This window comes from Cervus canadensis, chromosome 25, assembly GCF_019320065.1.
Source record: "Cervus canadensis isolate Bull #8, Minnesota chromosome 25, ASM1932006v1, whole genome shotgun sequence".
NCBI lineage: Eukaryota > Metazoa > Chordata > Mammalia > Artiodactyla > Cervidae > Cervus > Cervus canadensis.
In genome coordinates this window covers 28,211,398-28,221,632 of record NC_057410.1, presented here as the reverse complement: position 1 = coordinate 28,221,632, position 10,235 = coordinate 28,211,398, and the positions used below count along the sequence as shown (strand labels likewise).

The 10,235-nt window shown below is 51.4% G+C and overlaps 1 protein-coding gene across 1 annotated transcript; it reads right to left on the bottom strand.

Annotated features, from left to right (window-relative positions):
- Positions 1–886: 886 nt before the first annotated feature.
- On the bottom strand, positions 887–7,867 carry LOC122427390 (keratin, type II cuticular Hb1-like). Its single transcript, XM_043446827.1, has 9 exons — positions 7,416–7,867; positions 6,478–6,686; positions 5,631–5,691; positions 4,768–4,863; positions 4,373–4,537; positions 3,997–4,122; positions 3,578–3,798; positions 1,762–1,793; positions 887–1,626 (listed from the first exon to the last, which is right to left on the bottom strand). The coding sequence occupies exons 1-9, from the start codon at positions 7,782–7,784 to the stop codon at positions 1,445–1,447; spliced, it is 1,461 nt and encodes a 486-aa protein (XP_043302762.1). The 5' UTR covers positions 7,785–7,867; the 3' UTR covers positions 887–1,444.
- Positions 7,868–10,235: the final 2,368 nt, after the last annotated feature.

The window sequence follows — 10,235 nt, the reverse complement described above, 5'->3', positions numbered from 1 at the left end:
CCTTAGGAATAGTGTCCACCATCCCTCATTCTACAGCCAAAGAAACTGAAGCTCAGAGGGCTGAAGTGACTTGCCCAAAGTCACCCAGTTAGGAAATGGCAGAGTCAGGACTCTGAATTAGAAGCCTGGTTCTCCTGACCCTCAACCTGAAGCTCTTCCTCTCCCTCACACTGTTGTCCCTCATGCCTTCCTTTCATTCTTACCCTCATCCATGTACTTTTCCCCCCAGGAATGTCCTTGGCAGGGTAGACAGAAGGATCACGCTGGTTGAGAAGCCACAGGGCACAGCTGGCCTTGTGTAGGGACATCTTTGTTTGCCACAACTGGGGGAAGGTGACTACTACTGCCATGCAATGGGTAGAGGCCGGTGGGCAAGTCACTGATCCTCACTACATTTTAGCTTCTTTACCTGTAAAGTGGAATAATGATACCTATTGGATGATAGGGCAGTTTCAACTGTCTATTGCCCTTCTGGCTTCCTAAGTAAAATCATGTACTAAAGAGTTGGTTAAACCTATGTGTGAGTGTTGATTCAGTCATTTACTAGTTGAGTAACTGTGAGCAAATCACTGATCCTACAATGCACAGGATACTTGTCCCCCAATAAGGAAGTCTCCAGCCCAAAATGTCAGTAGTGTTGAAGTCGAGAATCCTTGGTCTAGAGAAACCCATGACCACACAAGGCAGGGAGGGATTCCCCATCTCCATGGGTCTTCTCTTGTTTTCTCAAGGCTCTGGTTGCTCAAGCCCAGACGGGCAGCTTCTACTACGTCATTTTCACCTAACGAAAAATTACTGAGTACATGAGAGGTCCTGAGGACATCTCTGGCAGGGAGCACCTATCTCAGGAGGGCCCTGGCATTTATGAGACTCTGAGGCACCCAGGTCTGATTAGCCACAACTAGTTTATTGGAAACAAAGAGTGAAACAAAGACAAGAGCTTGCAGGCAGTTGACTCATTGGCTTTGTAGAAGCCTCTGCGGGCATCCTTGAAAGGTGATGGCCTCCCCTCCCACAGGGCACGGCCCTCAAAGAGTTACAGGAAAACCACCATCAGCGTTCCCCATGTCCATGCTACAGGTACCAGCACACTCGCAGATTCCCCAGGATGTGCAGATTGGGAGATTCCGGGGCCTGTCCGGCTTTCCTCCAAGATTCGGTGAAGGGGATCAGGCAGAACCAATGAATCCAGCAAAACACAGAAGGCAGAAGAAGGCATGAATCCTCAAGACAGCAAAACGACTACTAGGAAAGGCTACAGAAAGAGGTCAGGGTGCCCCCCAGCCTTCCCGGGGCTCAGGTGCCTGGCGGATGGCACGCAGAGGGAGCAGAGAAGGAGTAGGGAGGGCAGACGGTTCAGGACAGGGGGCGGCCCCGGGGGCGGGGAATGTAACGGAAGGGGCGTTTCGGTGGCGCGAGGTCCTGGCTGGGCCGGAAGGCGACCTTAGCACTTCTTACAGCCCAGGATGCTGCCCCCCACCCTAGAGCAGGGGCGGCAGGCGTCGGAGGTGCCCACCACCACGTTGCCGCTGCAGGGGGCACTGCAGACGCTGGTGGTGACAGCAGGGGCAGCACCGGAGGCGCAGAGATCGCCACAGACGACGCCACCGCGGGAGCTGCTGACGCCTGAATGGGGGAAGAACAGGCAGAGACGCGGGTCAGACCCTGCCCCAGCCAGGCGGCGTGGGGCGGCGAAAATGCCCCCTCCCTAAAGGCATTGTGACCACCCGGCTGGAGAATGGGGAGGGGCGGGCTACTTACAGACATTCACAGCCCCGACGCCCTCGCACAGCCTGTGGGGAAAGGAAAAGAGAAAGGTCAGTGCCCTGAAAAGCCGCTGGTCCACACAGCCAAGGTGAAAGGTGAGGCCCTCTTTCTGAGCACTGGCCCCGGAAAGGCGCCATTAAGCGGTAGCTCCGGGTCAATGTATGGATTCTGGAGACAGATCGCCTTGCTCTCTAGGCCTTATTAGCTGAGCAACCTCGGGTTAAAGGGCTTCCCAGGTGGCGCTAGTAGTAAAGTACCCGCCTGCCAATGCAAGAGACTTAAGAGATACGGGTTCAATCCCTAAGTCAGGAGGATGCCCTGGAGGAGGGCATGGCCACCCACTCCATTATTCTTGCCTGGAGAATCCCATGGACAGAGAAGCCTGGCAGGCTACAGTCCATTGGCAGGCTACAGTCCATTGGGTCGCAAAGAGTCGGACACAACTGAAGCAGCTTAGCACACACACAGCCAGCCTCCTGGGAAAAATCTACTCCCTGAATTTTGTGAGGATGAACTCAAACTAAGCCTGTAAGTGCCTGATTTCTGCCATCAGGGATGGTAGTGCTTAGGGAATGGTAGCTCCTACTATTTCTTTCCGTTCTGATTGACTTGTAAATGTATCTGAGGAGCAGCAGATTTAAATTCCTGAATCTGGTCTGACTGGTATCACTAAAACATGGGCTTCAGGAGGACAGAATTTTTTTGTGTATCCTTTTTTCCGCTGCAGAATCGACAGTGCCCCTAGATGATGCTTGGCTCAATAAATAACTTGCATGAATGAATGGGATGTTAGAACACATTGAGAGCAGACTCAGAGATTAGCTACATCTAGTCCCTCACTTAACAAATGGATAAACTGAGGCCCAGAAAGAGGAAATAACCAGTGCCACTCCGGCCACCTAACTCCATCCAGCCTGGGTTTCCTTCCCACGCGATGCTGTCTCCTTAAGGAAAACACAGAGTCCCTCTGAGAGACCAAAGCAAAGGGTTGTCTTAATCAGCTTCAGAAACGAGGAGAGTCTGCAGCTCACAATCTACCTTCCCAGGCCCAGGTTTCCTAAGAAATCTACAGCAAAGCTTCTGAGTTCATTCCAAGAGTGTTTTGGGACAGAGGGATGGGTCTTTCTGTTTCCAGGGGAAAGAATCAAAGGGCACAGCCTGTGACTGTTGTCCTCACAGAAGCGGTTCAGCCACCTTCCACCTAAACATAGATGGCTGATGACCAGTGGGTCTCCCTTTGCCCTCAAAAGAAGCGACAAGTAAAAATGCCCAGAGCAGGCTACAGCTGCTTCAAGGGACCAGCCCCTGTTATCTGTCTATCCTTAATTTCACTTGCTGCAGTGAACAAACACTTAGGCAAAGGCACTATGTAGTTAGAATATATAAGTGTGTGTTGATAAAATCCTCTATTAAAGCTGTCATTTGGGAGGAAATCTGAACTCCCAGGGCTGGAGCCAAGGCCAAGCTTGAGAAGAGAATTGGAACCCTGAGGGGCACGTGCAGTGAGGGCCAGGAGAGAAGAAGCACTATTGAGGGAAGGCGACCCAGCCCAAACAGGGCTACTCAGGAACAGCAATTACTATGACCTTGACTCTGGGCTCTCAGAAACAGATTTGCAAAGGCACCAATCCCAGATCAGCACCTAAGTAGGCATGAGAAACTGAAATGGGGCTAGAAACATACCTAAAGAAATTACTCAAATTACCTGTCCAGTTGCAGGATGGGGAGCTTTGTCAAGTAGGAAAGTCAGGGACACTGCATGATGAGAACCCAGGCAGGGCTGGGACAGAAATTTGGCTACAGTACCCACCTCTGCTCCTCGCCCTCCAGCAGTCGCCTGTAGGTGGCGATCTCGATGTCCAGGCCCAGCTTGGAGTTCATCACCTCCTGGTACTCCTTGAGCAGGCAGGCCATGTCCTGCTTGGCCTTCTGCAGGGCCTCCTCCAGCCCGGCCAGCTTGCACTTGGCATCAGTGAGGGCTGCCTCGCCCTGCTGCTCTGCCTGGGTCACTGCAGCCTCCAACTTGGAGTTCTAAGGGCCCAGGAGAGAACAAGGTGGGTTATGGTCTCTCCACACAGCAGGACTCTCTCCCCTTCATCACCTGGATCACCCAGAGTGACCACAGCCTTGGTCCCAAGTCATCCAAATGGACTGGAGAATGAATGGTGAGATCCAGTTGGGCACACACACTGCCTGTGGGGCCCTGGGTGGGCCTCAAACAGCTCCTACCTGGCACTTGGCATTCTCGACCTCAGCCGTCAGCCTCTGGATCACGCGGTTCAGCTCATTGATCTCCTCCTTGGTGCGACGCAGGGTCTCCCCATGTCGGATCACTGTAGCCTTGATCTCCTCACACTGTTGGGAAGCAGAGAGGCTTGTGAAACTCAGGACAGGACATTCCATCCATTCAAGACACCACAGATGTCCAGGGCACAGCCTGTGAAACCATATATGGCAGCCCTGTCCTTCCACTGTAACCTGAGAACTGTCTGCCCTTCTGTCACCATCTCTGGAAATCCAAATTGCCAGACAAAAGAAATCCTGTTAATATATACCTCACATCCCTTCCATCTTGTCTAGAACGCAGGTGTCCTGGACCACTCACCTTGCTGCGGTACCAGCTCTCAGCCTCGGCCCGGCTGCGGCTGGCAATGTCATCATAGTGAGCCTTGATCTCAGCCACAATGTTGTCCATGTTCAGGTCCCGGCTGTTGTCCATCTTGACGATGACCGAGGTGTCTGAGATGTGGGCTTGGAGAACTCGGATCTCCTGCAGATGGTGGGGCAGGAGGATGGAAGTGTCTAGTTTACAGCTTTGCTTCCCCCACCACAGTGTGTACCAGCCTTCTCAGCCCTCCCTGATCTCCCTGGGCCTCCCAGAGGCCCCCCTCTGACAGCCTCATGGACTGCAGCTCCTGCTCAAACTCCTGTCCAACTCCAACCCCAAACCAATACCCTCTCTTCCAGATCCTAGTTTCTGCCAGGGCTACAATCACTCACCTCCTCATACAGTCGCCGAAGGAAGTCGGTCTCCTGAACCAGGGCCTCCACATTGGCCTCAAGGTCTGATTTGCGGAGGTAGGCACAGTCCACATCCTGGGAAGATGGGGAGTCTTTGAGCAAAGAGGACCCCTGGTGATCATCATCCACCTGAATTCCTCTCTCTTCTCACCCATTACAAGGAGGTGAGGGGGAAAGGATTTCCTGTGTTCCTCTTCCTGTCGCATCCCCATGCTGCCCCTCCCTGGAGGCATCTCACAACCTCCTCCCCTTCTAAGAACAAATGCCTTGTGCCTTGGAGATGAACCACCAGCCTTTCACCCTTCCTACCTGAGACCTCTCATTTTCCAGCTCTCCTTTTCCCCTTCCCTGTACCAAAAAGCCTGTCAGACTGGCTCCCTTGCTCAACCACCTTGACCTTTCCCTGTTTCCCTAGAGTCCTCCAAGACTCCACCTGGCGACTGTTGGCTCTGCTCCATCCTCCTCCAGATCCTGGGACTGTGCCCTTCCTCTTAACCAGATTCCTGAAACACTAGACAGGACACCATCCCTCAACAGAGACTGAAGCTACCATGCCTCCATGGGACCCCAGCCACAGACTACTACTTCTGAGACCACAGAACACCCAGAGGTCAATTCAGCTATACCCTGGCTTCAGGGCAAGGTGTTAGTGGACTGTCCAAGGTTACTGCCCTTTTCAAAGCCTTGGATGTGCCTTTCATGACCTGGTCTATGGGAATTTCCCATCCTGACTTGGCAAAGTCACTGCTCCCCACAGAGGATGAGACCATTGTTCTCCACAATGAAAGCCTGTCATTCTGGGAGATCCTTCAGGCTCTGCTTCCTGATCCCATGTTACTCACCTTCTTCAGAGCCACAAACTCATTCTCGGCTGTTGCTCTCAGAGCAACTTCCTCCTCGTACCTGAGGAAGAGGGCAGAGAGGGGAATCATGGCAGGGCAGGTCTCCCCAGAACCCCCTCTGCATTTTACCAGTGAAGAGGACAACACTAGGGACCTCCCCACATAGCCAGATCCCTGGCAGCCCTGCTGGGTCCTCTCTGGTTGGACTTGGGGTGTGTCTGTGATTCTCTCTCCACTTGGAATTGAGGGATCCTGGGGGTGACTCTTCTGGAACCTCACAACCCTGCTGCCCAAACTGCTCTGAGGTCACCTCTGGAGGAAAATAAGGACTCAGCACCAGTCAGGAGTGGACAGCAGCCCCTCTGGAGCATTGCGGTCCCAGCCTCCCCCCACCTGGGTGTCCAGCCGAGCTCAGCTGGGGGAGGACCTATGAATCTCAGAGACCATCAGCACTAGAGCAACCTAGACAGTGGGACACCCAGAGAACCAGGACCTGGCAGCCCTGAGAGACACTGAGACTCATATCACATCCAGGTGCTACAGGTGGGAGCCTCAGGGCCAGGCCTGGGAGAATGCAGATGCCTCCTCCCCACAGAGCACAGGGCACTGTTGCTGGGTGATCAGGCTGTGAGAAGAGAAGCCTGAAGGAGGGGAGAGAGACCTCCTATGGAATCACTGCCCTCCTCATAGGCATCTGAACAACGACTGCCTGATGGGAAGATCCTGCTGCATACCACCAACTTGCCCTGCATGGTCACACCCCCTTCTTTGAAATTCTTCAGTCTCATCCAGTGGGTTGAATCCATGTCCATTTCCTGTGCCCAACATCACCCCCAGCCACACTCACCTCTTCTTGTAGCCCTCCAGCACCTCCTGCAGGCTGTTGAGCTCCGAGGACAGCCTCCCGCTGTCGGCCTCTGCGCACTCAGCCTCCCGCCTCAGCGTCTCGATGTAGCCATTGAACAGGGGCTCGAGGTTGCTCTCGCAGCACTGGCGGTTCTGGTAGAACTGCAGCTTGGTCTCCAGCAGCTTGTTCTGCTGCTCCAGGAAGCGCACCTGCCATTTGGGGTGGGGGAGGGGTCAGATGGCTCCTACTGCCCCCAAGCCTATTTGGGGGATGGAGGGGCTTGGGGAGGGTGCTGATTGCTGTAAGGTAAATTCCAAAATAGGAGTTCAGCAGAGATTAGACAGAGAGGGCAGTGGGAGACAAGGCAATTTCTGGATTTCAAGATAATGATCATGTTTAGATTTTCTATATTAGGGTGAGAGCAAGGTGTTTGGAAAGATCATTCACTTCTCAGGTGAACTGAATTATCCTGACCTGCTGAGTCTAGATGGCATGTGATCAGGAGTTAAGTAGAGCTCTTTTTGCATTTGACTGCCCCATCAGTGCCCAGCAGGGACTTGGGCATGGGGGGTTTCAGAACAGGTGTGATCAAGGACAAATACTTGAAGGCTGAACTGTGATCCTATTCCTATATCTTATGTGCATTTCTTGAGTCTTGTTTGCATGTATGCTTTCTTCTCTGACATGTGGTTCCAAAGCCTTGTCCTTGTCTGTGGGCACCCTGCCTGTCTCGACAGAGGTTGTATATAATAGTGCTCTATTCAGGAGCCCCTGCTCTAGACTCATCTCTCTGGTCTCTGTTTGTGCCCTGGATGTGTGTCCATTTCATCAATCAGACTGGGACCTGAAGGGACCACATCTCTAACTGCCCTTGACTACCCCTTCACTGCCTATCCAGGAAGGGAAGGTTCAGGAAGGGTCTGATCAAGGAAACTCACCTTGTCGATGAAGGCAGCGAATCTGTTGTTGAGACACTTGATCTGCTCCTTCTCCTCTTGCTTCACGCACTGTGCATTAGGGTCGATCTCCAGGTTGAGGGGCGTGAGGAGGCTCTCATTGACTGACACGGTGGTGATGCAGGGAGCGTTGAGGCCACCCACGCCGCCGGAGCGGTACCCGAAGCTGCGGCCAAAGGCGCCAGTACGGAAGCCCCCGCAGACGCTGCGGCTGCCAAAGCCCCCTGTGAGGCCGCGGTAGCAGGAGATGCCACGGTAGGGGGCGGCCGTGATGCAGCAGCGGCCGGGCCGAGGTCCGCAGGCGGAGACACAGCTGAATGCTGGGAGAGAACGGTAAGATCCACAAGTCATGGTGCTTCTTTGGGGCACGGGAGGCTCTCAGGAGGCAGATGGCCTAATGGAAGGCTAGTGGACGAGGTGTTCACTTCTTGAACATCATTGGGCCTTTTATATATGTGAGGAGCCTGATATATCCACGTGTTAGGAGCAATTAGACATGTTTATGGGCTTGGGTTGTTTAGCTGCTGTTGCTCCTTCCTTAATGTGCTTAATTGCGTGCCAGATGCGGCCAGATGTTTATGGCCTTTTACCCTAAACTGCACAATTTTTGTCCTCAAAGGGCCAGCTCACCTCTCCTCACCCCACCCCAACCTTCTCATACACACTTGGCGAAAGGTTTTTGAGGATAGGGGAGCGGTGACTCACGTTGGAAAGGAGGGCGGGGGAAGGCGGGGCTGCGGCTTCTTCCGTACCACCCATTTGATGTGCTCATGCCGCTGTCCGTGGTGCTGATCACATCGGCACTGAAACACTGGGAGAGCGTTAAGATCAACAGATGGGGAACTTGAGATCGCTTCGTGATTTCCCTTACAGGGATGGCTGTTTTTACAGCACCAAAGCCTCACACACCTGCTCCCAAATTCCTCACCTGCACTCATCAGCCAACTCTCTGTATCTTGTCTCTCTCTCTCTGTCTCTGTCTCTCTGTCTCACAGACACAAACATACACACTGCGAACTCACATGCTGGACTTCCCATCAACAATCTCACAGATACTCACATGTGCTTATACACACATACACCTACCTCCACTTGCACAGTGACAAGTCCACTTCTTAGACCTTATTTGTCAGCCTACGCTGAAAGGAGGCACTCCCTCCCACAGAGTCTTCCATGAGGCCTAAGGGAGCACACCTTGGCTCAGTGGTCTCTGGAATGCCCAACCATTCCCAACAAGGCCCCAAGAAAGGATAGCCTGTCTAGATTTCACCTCCAGGCTCCATGCTTTCTCCAGGGCCCAGAAGGACTGGGGTAGACATGGCTCTTATAAGTCTTTATAGCTTTTGGCTCAGAATACAAGAGAATCTTTCAGATAGAGCCATATAGGGGGAGCATTCAGCCCCCTGCCATCACCCCCCTGAGCCTATATTGCTTTCCATGTTCTAACAACCCTGCAACATCCTTCCCTTTACAGCAATTTGTCAATAGCATTGAAAGATGCTAACCCATATTGTCAGAACAAATCCATATTGTGTGCCACCCATCCAATATAGTTAGATTGGTCCTTGAACACTAAAAGGCTGGGTAGGAACCAGGGCTCTTCCATGACTAGCCCTATGTGATCTGGGGGGGGCAGGGTAGTACACTCCTCTGGGAAATGGATTAAGCATCTTCTTCCCAGGGCTGCCTTGGAGAATTACAGAGATGTGCATGCACTCAGTAAACTCCAGAGCACTGTGCAGGTGTGCTTTGTTGTAATCATTAAGAAGCAAGAGACTCTGGGACTGCATTTTCTGAGTTCACATCATGACCCACAAAGAGAAGCAACCAGAATTTTAATGAAACAGGTTAGGACAAAATCAAGAAGAGTAGAATATAGTAGAAAACATCAGAGTGTAGCATACATAATAAAAACATTTCAGGGCCTTTTATTTCAATAGTATGTGATATGTACATATGTGTGCACTTAATCACTATGCAAAATTATTTCTTACTATAATTGAAACTAAAAAGTTTAAATACATGGCTTATCAGTTAAGAACACAGACCCAGAGTCCAAACTGCCTAGTTTCAAAGTCCACCTCTGCCAGCTTCTAGCTATGTAACTTTAGGCAATTTCTTAACCTCTCCCTATCTCATTCCATGATTTGTAAAATAGGGGTAATGCTACCTACATAATAAAGTTTTTATAAGGATTAAAAGAATTAACCCAGGTCAAGCAGTTAAAATAGAGCCTGACACACTCAAAAGGATGTAATCATATTAGTGGTAGGTGTCACTGCTGCTGCAGTTATAATGTCAGGTTTGATGTGGAGGTAGAGATATGTGTTATTGTTTTTGTTGCTACTGCTGCTGCTGTGGATATATCAGCAGGTTTGATGGAATATACCTACCCACATTACTAAACCACGTATGTAAAATACCCACTAATGATGCCCATCTTAAAGGAATAATGAAGTGAAATGAAGTGAAAGTCGCTCAGCTGTGCCCTACTCTTTGTGACCCCATGGCCTATACAGTCCACGGAATTCTTCAGGCCAGAATACTGGAGCAGGTAGCCTTTCCCTTCTCCAAGGGATCTTCCCAACCCAGGGATCAAACCCAGGTCTCCCAAATTGCAGGCGGAATAGACAGATTAAATTAAAAAATATATGGATAATTCTTATCACAACAGCTGGCACATAGCAAGTGCTCAATAAATGTTATCAACTCTTATTCTACCATGGGGTTAATCTTAGGGGCAAGTAGAACTGGAGACCTTTCCTTTATCCTGAAAAAGAACCCAAAATCAAAGGTCCATCC